The 20,801-nt window shown below is 43.0% G+C and overlaps 1 protein-coding gene across 2 annotated transcripts in view; it reads left to right on the top strand.

The window, feature by feature from the left end:
- The window catches only part of AASS (aminoadipate-semialdehyde synthase), a 99,999-nt gene that overhangs the window by 40,514 nt on the left and 38,684 nt on the right, over positions 1 to 20,801 (top strand). For both annotated transcript variants that reach the window (XM_073573385.1, XM_073573386.1), the window contains exons 3-9: positions 10,205 to 10,381; positions 14,940 to 15,024; positions 16,472 to 16,539; positions 16,672 to 16,818; positions 18,803 to 18,881; positions 18,960 to 19,087; positions 19,286 to 19,434. In XM_073573385.1, the coding sequence (XP_073429486.1) occupies positions 10,205 to 10,381; positions 14,940 to 15,024; positions 16,472 to 16,539; positions 16,672 to 16,818; positions 18,803 to 18,881; positions 18,960 to 19,087; positions 19,286 to 19,434 (833 nt within the window). The remainder of the gene's footprint in view (positions 1 to 10,204; positions 10,382 to 14,939; positions 15,025 to 16,471; positions 16,540 to 16,671; positions 16,819 to 18,802; positions 18,882 to 18,959; positions 19,088 to 19,285; positions 19,435 to 20,801) is intronic.

Genomic DNA, 20,801 nt, shown 5'->3' with positions numbered 1-20,801 from the left:
GGAAGGCAGACCCATCTTCCTTCAGTCGGTCTCACGTCAGCCCAGACGAGACCTTTCATACGGACCAACCGGGTCCCAGCATTCACTCGTGACCTACCCTGGCCACCTTATATGGTCCGTAGCCACGCCCCCCGGATCACATGGCTATGACCTCATCACAGGTCCTTCACTCATTCACACTCACATAGTCTTTACTATAGGCGTTTTTAAACACACCCCTAGGTGGATTTGTAGGTAGCTCTCCCTAACACATTGGCACGAAAGGTCAGCTCTGCTGATCAGCACATATTCAAGCCTTCATCTCAAGGCCACCCACCTTGAGATACATTACGATCATTCAGCATCCTACTCCAATCAGGGCATTGGAAATGCTTATACGCCTGTCCTGGGACACCCACACAGCGCCCCCTAGCGGACACAGTGGTCACTACACCACAATATATACACACACACTATAGACCAAAAGTTTGGACACACCTTCTCATTCAAAGAGTTTTCTTTATTTTCATGACTGTGAAAATTGTAGATTCACGCTGAAGGCATCAAAATGATGAATTAACACATGTGGAATTATATAATTAACAAAAAAGTGTGAAACAACTGAAAATACTGTATGTCTTATATTCTAGGTTCTTCAAGGTAGCCACCTTTTGCTTTGATTACTGCTTTGCACACTCTTGGCATTCTCTTGATGAGCTTCAAGAGGTAGTCACCGGAAATGGTTTTCACTTGACAGGTGTGCCCAGTCAGGTTTAATAAGTGGGATTTCTTGCCTTATAAATGTTGTTGGGACCATCAGTTGTGTTGTGCAGAAGTCTGGTGGATACACAGCTGATAGTCCTACTTAATAGACTGTTAGAATTTGTATTATGGCAAGAAAAAAGCAGCTAAGTAAAGAAAAACGAATGGCCATCATTACTTTAAGAAATGAAGGTCAGTCCGAAAAATTGGGAAAACTGTCCCCAAGTGCAGTGGCAAAAACCATCAAGCGCTTCAAAGAAACTGGCTCACGTGTGGACCGCCCGAGGAAAGGAAGACCAAGAGTTACCTCTGCTGCGGAGGATAAGTTCATCCGAGTCACCAGCCTCAGAAATCGCAGGTTAGCAGCAGCCCAAATTAGAGACCAGGTCAATGCCACACAGAGTTCTAGCAGCAGACACATCTCTACAACAACTATTAAAAGGAGACTTTGTGCAGCAGGTCTTCATGGTAAAATAGCTGCTAGGAAACCACTGTTAAGGACAGACAACAAGCAGAAGAGACTTGTTTGGGCTAAAGAACACAAGGAATGGACATTAGACCAGTGGAATTCTGTGCTTTGGTCTGATGAGTCCAAATTTGAGATCTTTGGTTCCAACCACCGTGTCTTTCTGCGACACAGAAAAGGTGAATAGATGGACTCTACATGCCTGGTTCCCACCATGAAGCATGGAGGAGGAGGTGTGATGGTGTGGGGGTGCATTGCTGGTGGCACTGTTGGGGATTTATTCAAAATTGAAGGCATACTGAACCAGCATGGCTACCACAGCATCTTGCAGCGGCATACTATTCCATCTGGTTTGCGTTTATTCGGACCATCATTTATTTTTCAACAGGACAATGACCCCAAACACACCTCCAGGCTGTGTAAGGGCTATTTGACCAAGAAGGAGAGTGATGGGGTACTACGCCAGATGACCTGGCCTCCATAGTCACCAAACCTGAACCCAATCGAGATGGTTTGGGGTGAGCTGGACCGCAGAGTGAAGGCAAAAGGGCCAACAAGTGCTAAGCATCTCTGGGAACTCCTTTAAGACTGTTGGAAGACCATTTCCGGTGACTACCTCTTGAAGCTCATCAAGAGAATGCCAAGAGTGTGAAAAGCAGTAATCAAAACAAAAGGTGGCTACTTTGAAGAACCTAGAATATAAGACATATTTTCAGTTGTTTCACACTTTTTTGTTAATTATATAATTCCACATATGTTAATTTAGAGTTTTGATGCCTTCAGAGTGAATCTACAATTTTCATAGTGATGAAAATAAAGAAAACTATTTGAATGAGAAGGTGTGTCCAAACTTATGGTATGTACTGTACACACACACACACACACACACACACACACACACACACACACACACACAAAATGGTTGGTACCCCTCTGTCCCAGAGGATCTGTCTGCAGCGTCAGCTTAACATCTTCATTGCCGAACACCACAGGTGGCGTCACGAATCATTCACTAATAAACTTTAATCATCATCCACACGTTCAACATCTTCCCCTTTTACAATGGACGCCCAGGGCCACGGACTGGGTCGCAGCTGCCGTGACATCTCCCATTGAAACCAACGGGCCCGGTTCCAAGTACCCCACGGCCCTGGCACGGGGCAATCCACCCCCATATGCTGCCTCATAGAATATGCCCCCATATGCTGCTCCATAGACTATGCTGCCCCATAGAATATGTCCACTTATGCTGCCCCAATGAGATGCTCCATATAATATGCCCCCATATGCTGCTGCTGCTGCAAAAAAATGTCTTACTCACCTCTCCTGCTCAGGACCCAGCACTTGAGATATTCACCTGTCCGGGGTCCATCGCTGCTCACCGCTGTCTGCCGCTTCCTGTGTCACTGACATCAGCCAGCAGAGGGCGCGGCGTGCACTAACCACGTCACAGCGCCCCCTGCTGCCTAATCATCACTGACACAGGATGCAGCAGACAGCGTTGAGCAGCGATGGACCTGGGACAGGTGAATATTGGAAATACCCCCTCCTGGGGCGGTCTCTGCAGTCCCGCTTCTACGACTCCCACGGTCTCCGGCAGCTCTTCCTTCCTTCAGCGGTCACATGGTACGGCTCATTAAACTCATGAATATGCGTATATTCATGAGTTTAATGAGTGGTACCACGTGATCGCTCAAGGCAGGAAGGGAGACCGTGGGAGAAGCGGGGGGGCTGCAGAGACTACGCCGGGGGGGTCAGTATGATCTCTGACACTCCCCCTCCCCTGCTGGCTCCCATGTATAGGACTCGTGTATAAGCCGAGAGGGGGTGGGGTGGGGGGGGGCGGACTTTCAGCCCCAAAAAATGGGCTGAAAATCTCGGCTTATACACGAGTATATACAGTAATCTATATCTATATATCTATTTTTTTTTTAACCAATGATTAAGTTCTGTGTTCATCCATTCTGGTTTCTTTTAAATGCTTCCAATTTTCCTTCTTTTCGGGATTGTTACTGATTGTGCAGTGAGAATTTTATTTAGCAAAATCTCCCATCCCACTTGTACATTTCTGTCCTTTAACACATCCAGCCATTGGACCTTTCTTACCCTCTTTCTGAGTAAATTAAAATCTGCCTTTCTGAAGTCCAACCTTAACCCCTTTCCTACATTGGACGTGCACAGGTGGCTCAGTGGGTCCTGGGTTCAAATCCTACCGAGGACAACATCTGCAAGGAGTTTGTATGTTCTCCCCGTGTTTGCGTGGGTTTCCTCCCACATTCCAAAGACATACTGATAGGGAATTTAGATTGTGAGCCCCATTGAGGACAGTGATAATAATGTGTGCAAACTGTAAAGCGCTGTGGAATTTGTTAGCGCTATATAAAAATGAAGATTATTATTATTTATTCATATTCCGTCCATGTGACCTGGGACCTAAGTCCCAAGGACGAAATATTACGTCACACGCGATCAGCGGCGCTCACGGGGGGGAGCGCAGCTGATCGCGGCCGGGTGTCAGCTGATTATCACAGCTGACACCTGGCACTATGTGTCAGGGGCGGTCACGGACAACACCTGGCACATTAACCTGGCACAAACATGATTGCAGTGTATCGGGGGGCATAGGAGAGAAGCGCGCAGGGAGGGGGCTCCCTCCGTGCTTCCCTGCGACCCCACGGAGCGACGCGATGTGCTGCGTCGCTCCGAGAGTCCTACTCCCTGCAGACCCCCGGATCCAGTATGGCTGAGAGCAGGCAGGAGGAAGCCTGCAGCAGCGCTTGTCAGATCGCCGATCTGACACAGCGTTGTTCTAAGTGTCAGATCAGCGATCTGACAAAAGACGGTGATGTCCCCCCTGGGACAATATAATACATTAAAAAAAAAAAAAAAAAATCCCTAATTCTTTTTTTTCCTAAATAAAAAAAAAACAATAAAAGTACACATATTTAGTATTGCCACGTCCGTACCGATCCGCCCTATAAAGCTACCCCACTATATAACCTCTTAAAAAAAAAAAAAAGCAAAAAACAATGCTTTATTATCATACTGCCGAAAAAAGTGCAATAACGCGCGATCAAAAAGACGGATATAAATATCCATGGAACCGCTGAAAACGTCATCTTGTCCCGAAAAAAACGAGCCACAATACAGCATCATCAGCGAAAAAATAAAAAAGTTATAGCTCGCTGAATAAAGTGATGCAAAAATAATTATTTTTTTATATAAAATTGTTTTTATTGCATAAAAGCGACAAAACGTAAAAGAACGACATAAATGAGGTATCGCTGTAATCGTACTTACCCGATGATTAAAACCGCCTTATCAATTTTGCCACATGCGGAACGGTGTAAACGCACCCCCCCCAAAAGGAATTCATGAAATGCTGGTTTTTATTCATTCTGCTTCCCAAAAATCGGAATAAAAAGCGATCAAAATATGTCAAGTGCCTGAAAATAGTACCAATAAAAGTGTCAACTCGTCCCACAAAAAATAAGACCTCACGTGACTCTGTGGTTCAAAATACGGAAAAATTATAGCTCTCAAAATGTGGTGATGCAAAAACTATTTTTACAATAAAAAGCGTCTTAGCGTATGACAGCTGCCAAACATAAAAACCACCATAAATAGTAAATCAAACCCCCCGTTATCACCCCCTTAGTTAGGGAAAAATAATAAAATAAAAAAAAATGTATTTATTTCCATTTTCCCATTAGGGTTAGGGCTAGGGTTTGGGCTGAGATTAGGGTTAGGGGTGTGTTGGGGTTAGGGTTGGAGTTATAATTGGGGGTTTCCACTGTTTGGGCACATCAGGGGCTCTCCAAACGCAACATGGCATTTGATCTCCATTCCAGCCAAAAAAGTCAAATGGCGCTGCTTCCTTTCCGAGCTCTGCCATGCGCCCAAATAGTGGTTTACACCCACATATGGGGTATCAGCGTACTCAGGACAAATTGCACAATAACTTTTGGGGTCCTATTTCCCTTGGGAAAATAAAAATTGGGGGTGAAAAGATCATTTTTGCGGAAAAAACATGATTTTTTAATTGTATTGCTGTACGTTATAAACTTCTGTGAAGCCCCTGGGGGTTCAAAGTTCTCACCATGTATCTAGATAAGTTCCTTGGGGGTCTAGTTTACAAAATGGGGTCACTTGTGGGGGGTTTCCACTGTTTATGCACATCAGGGGCTCTCCAAACGTGACTTGGCGCCCGATCTCAATTCCAGCCAATTTTGAGTTGAAAAAGTCAAACGGCGCTCCTTCCCTTCTGAGCTCAGCTATGCACCGAAACAGTGGTTACCCCCACATATCAGGTATCAGCATACTCAGGACAAATTGCACAATAACTTTTGCAGTCCAATTTCTCCTGTTACCCTTGGTAAAATAAAAAAAATTGGGCCTGAAGTAATTTTTTTTTGTGAAAAAAAGTTAAATGTTCATTTTTTTTTTTTTTTTTAAACATTCAAAAAATTTCTGTAAAGCACCTGAAGGGTTAATAAAGTTCTTGAATGTGGTTTTGAGCATCTTGAGGGGTGCAGTTTTTAGAATGGTGTCACTTTTGGGTATTTTCTATCATATAGACCCCTCAAATTGACTTCAAATGTGATGTGGTCCCTAAAAATAAAATGGTGTTGTAAAAAGGAGAAATCGCTGGTCAACTTTTAAGCCTTATAACTTCCTAACAAAAAAATTTTGGTTCCAAAATTGTGCTGATGTAAAGTAAACATAAAGGAAATGTTACTTATTAAGTTTTTTGTGTGACATGGCTCTGTGATTTAACCCCTTCGCACCCGAGCCTTTTTTTGCCTTCGTGACCGGGCCAATTTTTTCAATTCTGACCAGTGTCACTTTATGAGGTCATAACTCTAGAACGCTTCAACGGATCCTACCAATTCTGACATTGTTTTCTCATGACATTTTGTACTTCATGATGGTGGTAAAATTTTTTAGATATGATCTGCGCTTATTTGTTGAAAAAAATCAAAATTTGGCGAAAATTTAGAAAATTTTGCAATTTTCAAACTTTTAATTTGTATGCCCTTAAATCAGAGAGTGATATCGCACAAAATAGTTAATAAATAACATTTCCCACATGTCTACTTTACATCTGCACAATTTTGGAAACATAATTTTTTTTTTTTAGGAAGTTATAAGGGTTAAAAGTTGACCAGCGATTTCTCATTTTTACAACAAAATTTGCAACACCATTTTTTTTAGGGACCACCTCACATTTGAAGTGAGTTTGAGGGGGTCAATATGACAGAAAATACCCAAAAGTGACACCATTCTAAAAACTGCACCTCTCAATGTACTCAAAACCACATTCAAGAAGTTTATTAACCCTTCAGGTGCTTCACATGAATGAATGGAATGTGGAAGGGAAAAAATAAACATTTAACTTTTTTTCACAAACATTTTACTTCAAAACCATTTTTTTTTTATTTTCACAAGTGTAAAAAGAGAAAATGAACCACAAAATTTTTTGTGCAATTTCTCCCGAATACGCCAATACCTCGTATGTGGGGCTAAACCACTGTTTGAGCACACGGCAGAGCTCAGAACGGAAGGAGCGCCGTTTGACTTTTTCAATGCAGAATTGGCTGGAATTGAGATCGGATGCCATGTCGCATTTGGAGAGCACCTGATGTACCTAAACAATGGAAACCCCCCACAAGTGACCCCATTTTGGAAACTAGACCCCCCCAAGGAACTTATCTAGATGTGTGGTGAGCACTTTGAACCCCCAAGTGTTTCAGTAAAGTTTATAATGTAGAGGCGTGAAAATAAAAAAATCATTTTTTTCCACACAAATGATCTTTTAGCCCCCAATTTTTATTTTCACAAGGGTAACAGGAGAAATTGGACCCTAAGAGTTGTTGTCCAATTTGTCCTCAGTACGCTAGTACCCCATATGTGGGAGAAAACTACTGTTTGGGCACACGGTGGGGCTCGGAAGGGAAGTAGTGACGTTCTGAAATGCAGACTTTGATGGAATGGTCTGCGGGCGTCATATTGCATTTACAGAGCCCCTGATGTACCTAAACAGTGGAAACCCCCAATTCTAATTCCAACCCTAACCCCAACACACCCCTAACCCTAATCTCAGCCCTAACCACAAACCTAACACCAACACACCCATAACCTTAATCCCAGCCCTAGCCCTAACCCTAGCCCTAACTCTTGCCCCAGCCCTAACCCCAGCCCTAACCCTAGCCCTAGCCTGTGTACCTGCTTTTTTTTTTTCTTTCTTTTTTTTTTATTTTTGTGACAAGATCGCTGCCCTGCGATCTGACTCATAGTAATGCCACCACTTCTCTGATCTCACACTGACAGATGATCAGAGGTGAAGCAGCGTTACTATGTGACAAGATCGCTGCCTGGCACATAATAACGCGACTTCTCCTCTGATCTCACACTGACAGATGATCAGAGGTGAAGCAGCGTTACTGTGTGACAAGATCCAGGCAGCGATCTAGTCACACAGTAACGCTGCTTCACCTCTGATCATCTGTCAGTGTGAGATCAGAGGAGAAGCCGCGTTACAATGAGTGAGATTGCCGGGAAACAAGAAGCTTTCCTAGCGGTCGCTCCCATTGGCTGCTGTGACGCTGACGTCATCAGGACCTGAACCAATCAGGTCTCGATGACGTCGGGGGTCCCAGCATGCATTGTGCACCGGGATCCCCGCGTTGTAAGGTATGTGGGGGTCCCGGGGGGTACAAAACCGCCGACAGTAGATAAACGTCGGCGCTGCACAAAGCCCAGCAAGCGCCAACGTTTATCTACTGTGGGCGGTCGGGAAGCGGTTAAGGGCATAAAAATTCAAATTTTCGCCAAATTTCCGTGTTTTTTAAAAAAAAATAAACGCAAGTTATATCAGTGAACTTTTACCACTACCATGAAGTACAATATGTCACGAGAAAACGATGTAAGAATCACCGGGATCCATGTAAGCGTTCCAGAGTTATTACCTCATAAAGGGACAGTGGTCAGAATTGTAAAAATTGGCCCGGTCATTAACGTGCAAACCACCCTTGGGCGTAAAGGGGTGAAAGTCTGAGTCCTCGCTGGTCTTCCTCCTCTTGTAATCCAAAATTCGAGGCTGCATGATTGTTGCCTCCTAAACCCGGCCACCTTTTACTTCCTCAACCATTTCCTCATTGTTGGTAAGAATTAGGTTCAAGATCGCAGATCCTCTTGTTCTTTCTTCTACCTTTTGAAAGATTAAAGTTGTCACAAAAAACAATCAGCAAATCAATGGGATATGTTGAAGCATTCCAGGGTTATTGCTACACATAAAGTGACAATGGTCAGATGTCAGAAACTTGGCCTGGTCATTAAGGGGTTAAAATAAGCTCTGGAGGCAGATCTATGTCCCGCCCATAGATCTTAACAGCTCATTTACATATTCAGAAAAACATGGATTTCTTTGGAATAAGAAATCGGATCAGTGATATCAAAGTTTCATTTTATTAACCTTTCTATGACTTGTAAGCCCATATAGACAGCCTATAATGGTTGATCCTACTGACAGATTCCCGTTACACTGAGGTTTATGGGGAAATGTTTCAGTAGAATCTTTTCCCCCAATTTGTATTTTGTTAATTTACTTAACTGCTTATTCTGGTCTTAAAAGTCAATACGGTGGTCTTAAAGTGATTGACAGCCATCCCAGTATAGTAGGCATACAGGAATAGCTGTCAATCACTGATTTGACTAACCCACTTGACTGCTAAGTCCAGCATAAGAAGATATTTCAATAAAAACAGGTTATATTTATTTGAATTTTCCTACAATCTTATGTATCAATGTGCTCATGTTCTTCTGTTTAATAACATGACACATACAGACTAAAAATTCCTGTTGCTTTTAGTGAATGTTCTATCTCACCCCACTGCTGGATTCACAGCTGCACTGCTCATTACTGTTGTAAAACGTCTTTTATGCTGCTATATGAGAGGGATGAAGATAAGGGAGCAGGATCTCCTCTTTGTGTGCAGTTGTGGAGACATCATAGCAAATAGTCTCCACCTTGTACTGAGCTGAGTTCAGGGAAAACTGACAAATAGAAAGAGAGCCTGCAGAAGAGAAAACCTTTGACCTTCACTTGCTTGGTTCAATAATTAAAACAATTATTGTGTTAGCCTTTAGCCCCTTCCCAACATTGGAGGTACTTTACATCCTAACTGGGAAGTTGTTCCCTCAGTTGTACTTGCCAATATGTCATGATGATCCTGTTGTCTCTGGAACTGTGCCCTGTGCTATCACTGCGGGAGTTCAGCTTAGCTAACAGCGTTTCTGCTTCAACAGCCTGTTTCCGTGCTTGCAGTGATCCTACCTGTTCAACACTCGAGATGCCGTGGTCAATAGCGACCACACCATCTAAATGGTTGAAAGAAAGAGGATGCTCCCTCTGTAACCCCATTGGCACCCTTCGCACCACAATCCCATGGTGCCAATGGTTGTCAGAGCAAAAGGTGGCCAAACAGTGACCTCCAAGTATAATAGGTATGATTGCCTGTTAGTCAGCATAGCATTGACAGGTGTAATGATCTGCAGTATGTGAGTATTGCGGTGCATTAGACCAGTGATCAGACTATTGAGTGTTCTATTTCTATAGTAAAAAAGAAAAAAAATGTGTAAAAATGTAAACCACCTCCCCCCAATTTAAGGGAACCTGACGGCTGATGCATGCTGCCTGATCCAGTGTCAATGACTAAATTGTCTCATGTGAAAACTAACTTAAAGCTACTTGTAAATGTTGCGTTTCAAATTTAGAACTAAAAAACGAGTGTTCCATTCCACACACCTCCTCTACTTATAGTACAGTGAGTTAGTAAGGTTTTTTGATCTGAGGAGTTAAGAATCGTCAGTTGTAGGTCAGTGAGATTTTGGTAACCCTAAATCACTGAAAGAATAAGGTACCAAACTACTTACCCATATAAACATGCTTTGTGCTAATTTCTAACCCCTTTATAATAGTAAGTTTTTGTTTTCAAGGACTATATCAAAGCTGGTGGAATGCTGCAGGAAGACATTTCCGATGCGTCCCTTATTGTAGGTGTAAAGAGGCCACCAGAGGAAAAACTCCTTCCCAAGAAGACCTATGCTTTCTTTTCTCATACTATAAAGGCTCAAGAGGCAAATATGTCACTATTGGATGAAATTCTGAAACAGGTAATTATTTACACAATGTCTGTCTGTACTTTACTTGTGAATGGAAAATTTGAAGACGTACCATTTACCTAATATCTTTCTATAACTGGGTATAAATGAGCAATGGGTCAACTTACACGAACACAGGTTCCGTTTGGCTAGGTTCATCTTTGCAGTTGAGTCCGCAGCGTATCGTCCGCAACTGCAAACGCATGCAAAACCACATGCATGCGGTTGCGGACGATAGGCAAGTGCCATTTCCCTGGCAATTTTTTAAATTTACACAAACCACGCCCAATGGGCGTGTCTTATATAAATTATTGGGTACGCATGTCGTTGGGTACGCTTGTGTTTACATAGCCAGTAATGCAGGGGGTTTTTCACGCCGCAAAAAATGCAACAAGATGCGTTCGGCGCCCTGCCGCATACCGCGAAAAGGTGCAACCGTGCGCAAACTCACCCTAATTCATACAATCGCATCTCCCTGCGTACCCCATGTTAAATATAGGTACGCAGGACGCTTGCGGATGTATGCGCAACAAACGCAGCGGACTAAACCGCAAACATGAAGCCGGCCTTAGATATCTTGTTCCTGTGATCTTTTTCCACTGTGTCTTTAATCCTGGTTTCACTGTTTTGCCACTAGGGACAGTCTCTATTTCTTTAAAGCAAATCTGTCAGCAAGATTTTGCTAAGTAAGCTACAGGCATGGTCAAGTTGACAGTGCTAAACTGATTAAAATTATTTATGGGGTGAAGAAAACCGTCTTGTGGTTCTTGTGTTATCAGTGTTAGAAGTTTTCGGTTAATGAGATGCTCCGCAGCGGGACTGTAGGCTGAGTGTTAGGCCGGGGTCACACTGGCGAGGAATACGGCCGAGTGAGAGGAGCTAAAAGCACGCATTAGACACGGACAAATGATTCTCTATGGGGTCCCTCGCACCAGCCGTATATTTCTCATCCGTATTCTACGCTCCATGCCAATCGCAGCATGCTGCGATTGTCAGCGTACTACGGCCGTAGTACGCCAATGCAAGTCTATGGGTGCGCAAAAAATACGGATTACATACGGACCACACATGTGACTTGCGAGAAATACGCACCAGGTGTCTTTTAGCAAAGTCGGCAATTCAGTGCGCTATACAGTAAACTCACACTGACAGTTTTAATAAAGAAATGAAAGAATAGATATAGACACATAGAATGAATATATATATATATATATATATATATATATATATGCATTCTATGTGTCTATATCTATTCTTTGGTTTCTGTTATAAACCCTGTCATAGGGCTCCACTATATGTCCATTTTGCAAGCCTGCGAGAAAATCTCGCCATACGGATGCCATACGGATTACATACGGATGCAGACATGCGCAAAATACGCGACCACACCTTGCTTACGGATGACATGCAGAGCACTGTTTAGGGGCCATTCATCCGTATTACACATGTAAAATACTGACCGTATTTTGCGTCGGTTAGTGTGACCCCGGCCTAATCTTTCTACTCTAAGCCTGAGAAACCAAGGAAAGACCTGTCCACAGGCCACCCTGAAGCAAAAACAGTCTGTCGCTATGATGAGGCCCACAGGGCGGGCCTGTGGGCAGGTCTCTCCTTGGTTTCTCTGGCTTCGCAGTACTGTAGAATTTCTCCTGGGGCTACTGTGCATGCTCAGGAGCCATTTCCTAGAGGAACTGGACTGGAGAGAAGTAGCTGGGTTCAAGAACTAGCACACATGCTCCAGAGTCCAACCAGCCTTTGTGTAAAAAGCAGAGGTGGCCAGTCCCCTTGGCAATGAGTGGCGAATAATATCAAAAGAGGACATAGCTGGAGAATTTGAGAAGATGGAAAAAGCAAGTATGTTGCAAACGTGGTTATTTTCCCACTGTCTACCTGTCTATTTTAATGTTACAACATGAGGATAACTGTTAAAAGGTTGTTTATATGACTATTGCGCTTTTGCTCTATATACTTTGTGTTTGCCAAAAAGAGATCCTGAAAGTTCATATATTTAAATAACTTGGAGGATATATGGGTCACAGAAGAGCTGAAATGTCTGTGTCACTAATTGTACCTATTTCTTATCAGATTTCAATGCTGAAACACCTTTTTTGAGTTATTTGTTTCAATGCAGCCATTTGGTAAATTCAAAAAAGTTCATTTTTTTCTCATTAATGTACACTCTGCACCCCATCTTGACTGAAAAAAACAAATGTATATTTTTTTGCAAATTTATTAAAAAAGAAAAGCTGAAATATCACATGGTCATAAGTATTCAGACCCTTTGCTCAGACACTCATATATAAGTCACATGCTGTCCATTTCCTTGTGATCCTCCTTGAGATGGTTCTACCCCTTCATTGGGGTCCAGCTGTGTTTATTTAAACTGATAGTACTTGAAAAGGCACACACCTGTCTATATAAAGGCCCTTTTACATTTAGCGATGCACCAGCGATCCGACCAGCGATCCCACCCGGTCAGGATCGCTGGTGCATCGCTAAATGATCGCTAGTGAGCTTTCATACAGAAAGATCTCACAGCGATGCAGCAGCGACGCAGCGCACGATACTTACCATTCACACACAGCGATCCTGCGTCCTCCCGCCCGCATCCAGTGTCGCTCGTCGTCACAGCAGGAAGTCTCAGCAGGAAGCGCCCGACGAGAAATGGAGCCGGACATTCTCGCGCGATCAGCGATGGACAGCGGGGGAGGCGGTCGCTGGTAAGTATCACACATAGCGATATCGCTAGCAATATCGCTATAACGTCACAAAACCAGTGACGTTTTAGCGATATTGTTAGCGATATCGCTTAGTGTAAAACCCCCTTAAGAGCTCACAGCTCACAGTGCACGTCACAGCAAATGAGAATCATGAGGTCAAAGGAACTGGCCAAGGAGCTCAGAGACAGAATTGTGGCAAGGCACACATCTGGCCAAGGGTAAAAACGAATTTCTGCATTACTCAAGGTTCCTAAGAGAACAGTGGCCTCCAAAACCCTTAAATGGAAGAAGTTTGGAACCACCTGAAGTCTTCCTAGAGCTGGCTGTTCAGCCAAACTGAGCAATCATGGGAGAAGAGCCTTTGTGAGAGAGGTAAAGAATAACCCCTAAGGTCACTGTGGCTGAGCTCCACAGATGCAGTAGGGAGATGGGAGAAAGTTGCACAAAGTCAACTAATACTGCAGCCCTCCACCAGTCAGTAGCCTCTCCTCAGTGCAAGACATATGAAAGCCTGCATAGACTTTGCTAAATAAAAACACCTGAAGGACTACCAGACTATGAGAGATAAGATTCTCTGTTCTGAAGAGATGAAGATAGCATTATCACCAAAAAGTTCTAAGCGGTATGTGTGGAGAAAATCAGGCACTGCTCATCACCTGCCTAATACAATCCCAACATTGAAACATGGTTGTGGCAGCATCATGCTATGGGGATGTTTTTCAGCTGCACGGACTTGTTGCAATTGAAATAAACATGAATGCGGCCAAGTATAGTGATATCCTGGATAAGAACCTTTTCAGAGTGCTCTGGACTAGAGTTGAGCGACTTTAGTCGGATCGGGTTTCATGAAACAAAATTTGTTTCAGATGAAACTGGTCCGACTAGGGCAGAAAAAATTGGAGTTTCGTCCAAAACCCGATCCCAATGCAAGTCAATGGGGAATAAAAGTTGGCATTGAGTGGATGAATGTCATCCGCTCAATGCAGACTTTTATTTCCCATTGACTTGCTTTGGGGTCGGGTTTCGGACGAAACTCCAACTTTTTTTTGCCCTAGTCGGACCAGTTTCATCTGAAACAATTTTTGTTTCATGAAACCCGATCCGACTAAAGTCGCTCAACTCTACTGTGGACCTCAAACTTGGCTGAAGGTTCACATTCCAACAAGACAATGACCCTAAGCACACAGCTAAAATAACAAAGGAGTGGCTTCAGAACACCTCTGTGACCATTCTTGACTGGCCTAGCCAGAGCCCTGACCTAAACCGAATTGAGCATCTCTGGAGAGACCTGAAAATGGCTGTCCACCAACGTTCACCATCCAACCTGACGGAGCTGGAGAGGATCTGCAAGGAAGAATGGCAGAGGATCCCCAAATCCAGGTGTGAAAAACTTGTTGCATCATTCCCAAGAAGACTCATGGCTGTACTAGCTCAGAAGGGTGCTTCTACTCAACACTGAGCAAAGGGTCTGAATATTTCAGTTTTTCTTAATAAATTTGCAAAAAAATTCTACATTTCAGGTTTTTTTTCAGTCAAGATGGGGTGCAGAGTGTACATTAATGAGAAAAAGAACTTTTTTGAATTTACCAAATGGCTGCAATGAAACAAATAGTGAAAAATTTAAATGGGTCTGAATGCTTTCCATACCCACTGTATATTTACAAAAGACCAAGGGATTTGATGGGTCCTCTTTAAGCAATAGCATAATATTTGCCAAGTAAGGTTTTCAAAATAAACTAAATCCTTTTGCGTTTTTGTATTGCATTATTTTATATTTAGTTTTTTATGCTAATTTTGTTTTAATTTTAAATGCACGATAATTTTGCATTCATTTTTTTTTTCTTCTAAAGGAAATTCGACTAATTGATTATGAAAAAATGGTGGATCATAGGGGAATGAGAGTTGTGGCTTTTGGACAATGGGCTGGTGTAGCAGGTACGTGTGCTAATTTTCTTGAAGATACCACTTACCGTATTTTTGGGACTATAAGGCGCACCTAGATTTTAGAGGAGGAAAATAGGAAAAAAATTGAAGCAAAAATGTGGTAATGACACGCTGTTATGGGGGGGAGATACACTGCTACAGAGGTAATGTCTCTCAATTCTGTACTAATATCACCCATCCTGGGTATATACAGTATGTCCCTAATCCAGGTATACATAGCCCCCCTCATCCCCATTCTGGTATGCTTGGTCCCCCTCATTCCCATCCTGGTATGCGTGGTCCCCCTCATTCCCATCCTGGTATGTGTGGTCCCCCTCATTCCCATCCTGGTATGCGTGGTCCTCCTCATTCCCATCCTGGTATGCGTGGTCCTCCTCATTCCCATCCTGGTATGCATGGTCCTCCTCATTCCCATCCTGGTATACATGATCCCCCTCATCCCCATCCTGGTATGCATGGCCCCCATCAGAAAAAACATAAAAAATTCTACTTGCTTTCTCTGAGCTCCCTAGCATCATCCTGTTCTGATGCCAGCTGTTGATTTATGTTTGTAATGGCAGTGACGTCATGCGCTGCTTACAAGCCGAGATCAGCTGCCGGTATACTCACTACTCCCAACGCCCGGGACTACGGGCATTGGGAGCAGTGAATATTTGTCATCTTTAATAGCAGGTACACTTTTAACCACAGCTGCCAGCTTCCTGCAGCTGCTGGGTGATCACATGTGACCTATACTAAAGAGAATGAATATTCACTGCTCTCCACTCCCATGGGCATGGAGAGTAGTGAATATTCATTCTCCTTAATAGCTGGCACAAGTTAGCCTCTACAGGAAGCCGGGCTGCTGTAGATAACATTGTCTCCGCTATTAAAGCGAAATGAATATTCACTGCTTCTCAAGCTCATAGTCCCTCTTAGCACTGGCTTCAGTGCATAGAGGTGGGAGGGAATATGGGCGTGGGCAGCAGTGAATATTCATTTCTCTTTAGCAGCGGACAAAGGAGTTAGCTGCAGCAGCCAGCTTCTGCCTCCTGTGACCTGCTGCTCCGCCACTGTCACTCCCCCACCTCCCCATCCACAGCCACAGAAGGTTCATCCGGACTAGAAGACGCACCTCCCATTTTTCCTCCAAATTTTTGGAGTTAAAAAGTGCATCGGATAGTCTGAAAAATAGGATAGGTATATAAATCATCCACCTTTTTAAATATGTATTCACAGACTTTAAAGCAAAAAAAAATTCTGTTAAAATTAAAAAGGATATACATGGAGTTTAAATTGAGCTCTTGAAAAATTGTGGCTGTGGGTAAACTATACAGCGGTGGTGGCATCCTGTTCTAGAGATGCAACACGCAGTCATACATGTAATACTGTCTGTGAGTCATTTACATTGTGCACCTAAAAAACACCCCAACTGAACACATTCAATTCATATATGCAGGAATGATCAACATGTTGCATGGATTGGGCCTGAGGTTCCTTGCACTGGGACACCACACACCTTTCATGGTAAGTTGTGTAAAATGTACTAACATTATATCAGTTATTATACTGAACCTTTTTAATAGGTTGATTTTTGGCGCTTAGACTTGTTTAATCTCTTTCCTTGTTCCTTTTATACTGTGTTTTTTGTGTTTGCAGCACATAGGTATGGCTCATAACTACCGAAACAGCAGCCAAGCTGTCCAGGCTGTGAGGGATGCGGGATATGAAATATCTCTTGGCTTGATGCCAAAATCTATTGGACCTCTGACCTTTGTGTTTACTGGGACAGGCAATGTTTCAAAAGTGAGAGAACCTGACTTTTTTTTCCTTTCACTGTCAAGAACAAATGAAATATGCCAGGATTTTAAATGACTAATGTGACTGATGGCAGTTCCAGTTGTCTATGATAATTGGTCCAATGTCTGATCGCAGTGCACGTACTGGCGACGCAACTCTGGACCCGGGCATGATAGCGTCATATATTTCTGTGAATCTGTGAAGCTGGTCAGGAGAGGTGCGGCTAGCCCGTGCATTGTGATCGGACTGATTATCATTGACATCTGAAACAGCCCTAAAATATAGGGGACAGCTAAGTTCCTGGTTAGAGATGGGAGAATTGCTTTGCAGGTGTCCTCTCCAATGGCCTAGTTTGCAATCTGGCTTGGAACCTGCATATCTTTTTACTTCCGAGCATTCCTTGATCTTCTTTTCATTAACTGGACTGGCACTAAACAGTAGAATAAATTCTGCAATCTCTAATCCCAGCATCATGTTCAGGGTGCAGACAGACAGCAGTATTACTCGTGCGACAATCACATCTCTGTTATCGTACTGGCCATCTGCTCTCCTGACCTGAGCTTAAAGGCAACCTGTCACCAGGTTTGGCCGATACGAGTTACGGCCATCACCTTTCAGGGCTTATGTAGAGCATTCTATAATGCTGTATATAAGCCCCCAATCCAACCTGCAAGATATGAAAAATAACTTTTATCATACTCGCCTGTGGGGCGGTCTGGTCCGAGGGGTGTCGCTCTTCTTGGTCCGGTGCGTCCCATCTTCTTACGATGCCACCCTCCTGCTTGCTTCATGGCTCCCCGGCATTGCGCCCCTGTTGAGGGCAGAGCAAATTCCTGCAGTGCGCAGGCGCTGGGCCTCTCTGACCGTTCCCGGTGCCTGTGCACTTTAGTACTTTGCTCTGTCCTCAACAAGGCAGATAAGTATGCCTGCGCAGGAGGGCGATGCTGGGGAGCCTGTGAAGCAAGCAAGAGGACAGCATCGCGAGAAGATGGGAGGCGCCGGACCAGGACATGTGACACCCATCGGACTGGACAGCCCAGCAGGTGAATATAATAAAAGCTATTATTCTTCTCTTACAGGTTGCATCGGGACTGATATACAGCATTATAGAATGCTGTAGATAAGCCTTGAAAGGTGATGGCCGTAACTCGTATCGACCTAACCTGGTGACATGTTCCCTGTAACAGTTGCATAGAAATACATCACACTGTAATGCTCAGGTCAGAAGAGGTGCCGGGCCAGTCGGTGCAGTGCAATGAGATCATCACACGAGTTATACAGTCCTATCTGCGCCCTAAAAGCTATAAAATTGTTGTCTACTACATTTAATCTTTCCTAATGATTCTAGGATGTTTTAAAAGAAAATAAAACAAAAACATTATTCACCTACTGGATCAGCTGCCCCATTCTGTTGCTGGTGTTGCCCCCTGGGCCCCTGACTTGCTCTTCATATGGGGGAGTTCTGTAATGGCTGCAGCCAATTAGCAGCTTCTGATTGGCTGCAGCCTTGACATTCCATCAGTGCTCGGACTGTCTGGCGGCTCTCTCAACCCAACCCTGACAGCTGCATAGAAATATTAGGGAGAGCCGCCGGCCAGTCCATGCACTGCGTTCCGATCTCTGTCTGATTTATACGGCTGTCTGACTGCATCCTTAAAGTGAATAATTAATGCAATGAAGAAGATTTGTCGGATAAGTGGAGAAAGCGGCATTGTTCTGTAATAAAATATATTACAATCTTTCTTATCAAATCTTGTTCTATTGATTTATGGGAAACAAATGTGAATCATTTCCTTTACACTTTGAGAATGAATGTGAATATTGTTTATTGTCCAGACATTTTGTAATGTGCATGATGAAGTTCTCGACTCAGCCATGCACCATTATACAAAAACATTTAGTTTTCCACTGCAGAATTTTACATGAAATGCAGGAAATGCTGGGTGTTAATTATTTTTTTCAATTTGTTAATTTCCTTCTTGCAAATTAGGGAGCTCAGGAAATGTTTAATGAATTGCCCTGTGAATTTGTAGAACCTCATGAGCTGAGAGAAGTTTCCAAGACTGGAGGTAAAACACATTTCTTAGCAGAGATCTTGTTTTTCCGTGTAATGTCTTCCTCCCAATCATCTTTCATCTTCCCTGTAGATCTCCGAAAAGTGTATGCAACTGTGCTAAGTCGTCATCACCACCTTGTACGGAAAACCGATGGGGTCTATGATCCAGTAGAATATGACAAGAACCCAGAACTTTATACCTCCAGGTTTAATATTGATGTAAGTGTAAGAAATGTTTCTTTAGTTCCCACATGTATTACATGACTGCTTTAATCAATAAATGATATTATATCGCAGTCTACCACCCTATACTTGAGTTGTGTTATGTGTATTTGTGCTTTTCTGTATTGGCCTGTCTGTATTACATGGCAACCATATTAATCCTTTTTCTTTTCCTGTTCTTTTTTTTCTCAAAAGATTGCACCTTACACAACTTGTTTAATTAACGGAATATATTGGGATCCCCATACCCCCCGTTTGCTCACCAGACAGGATGCTCAAAGGCTGCTAGCTCCGGTTAAGTCTACTGCTGTTGTCACAGAGGGATGTCCAGAACTACCGCACAAGTAGGCACTGCGGCACTGCTATCGGGATGTACCATGCTTGCTTTGTTATGTTTGCTCCTTCAGGGCCATATGCCGTTCTACATTCTGTCATTTAGTTTATGTGCAAGGAATCTATCAGTGCTATGCAAAGAAAACTGTCCTAAAGACAGGATCTGGAAATGTGCACTCTAAGTTTTTTGCTGAATCTTTTAGAGATGATCCACACTTCTAAATGCCTGAAAAATCACATAGAAAAAAAAACTTTAAAAATAATTTCTTAGTCATTTCAATTGTAAAACAATTATGTATTTTTCTTCCAATTCAGGTTTTGAAAAACTCAAGATGGGAGAAATGAGAGCGCCCGTCACTTTTTGTTAAATATCTCCTGTTGGAATTTACTCCAAACTAGGCATTGTCCAATCAAAAGGCTATAATAAGGAAAACAAAACTCTGCAAAAACACTTGAAAAACTCTAAAAATTCCTCAAAAAAGCTCTAAGGGTATTTGCACCCTAAGTTTTTGAAGTGGAAGCTCCAAGTTTTTGAGAAGGATTTGGAGCGTTTACACTCCATTTCTGCACCAGAAACGCCTCAAAACCTCAATGGAATCATACCTTTTCAAAGGAACGTTTCCTGAAGCAGTTTCCACTGGAAAACTATCAGTTTGATCACCTCATAAAAACTTTGTGTACATATTTCTTCTCTAAATGTGCACACTGAGTTCTTTTAGGAAGTTTTGGAACAGAAACTGGGTGGAACCTCTCCAAATCCTCTTCAAAAACATTGAGTCTTTTTGCAGAGTTTTTAGAGCAGAAACTGAGCAAAACCTCAAAGTGCACATACAAGCAAAAACTATCCAAAAACCACAAGTTTTGATTGGAGAGTTGTTGATGTTTCTGCTCTGAAAGCTCAGTGTGAACACACCCAAGACAGGAAACCTACATGCAGGTTTTGAATTCAGTGTACAATTTCGAGGTATAATTTGATGCAGCAGGAAGAAGTAGATGTCATTCCTGGATATTTCCTTTACTTTTTGAAGACATTACAGTCTTCAAAATATGGCACCTAAATGTATGTAAATTCATCCTAAGGATAAAATCACATGGGACATAATTGCTGCTGTAAATTTATATAAAAGCAGGCAAGTGGATGAGACTGCATCACCGCATGGCATGTGGACTGTGTTGTGGATGTATTTCCATGTAGCAAGAGTGATATCCACAGTAAATTTGCCACAACTTTGCACCGACATCTGCAGCTGTAAGTTTCTGCTGCATGTGTACATGCCCCTAAAGGGGTGTTCCCAACTAATTTCCGGTGTCCGATTACGGGGACTCCTACTTTTCCTGAGAAATAATGGCGCGGTGACCATGCATATACACCAATCCC

Source organism: Dendrobates tinctorius, unplaced genomic scaffold (assembly GCF_039654945.1).
Source record: "Dendrobates tinctorius isolate UK_male_01 unplaced genomic scaffold, ASM3965494v1 ptg000035l, whole genome shotgun sequence".
NCBI classification, from domain to species: Eukaryota; Metazoa; Chordata; class Amphibia; order Anura; family Dendrobatidae; genus Dendrobates; species Dendrobates tinctorius.
The sequence above is the reverse complement of the archived record's forward strand: the minus strand, read 5'-3'. Positions and strand labels throughout refer to the sequence as shown.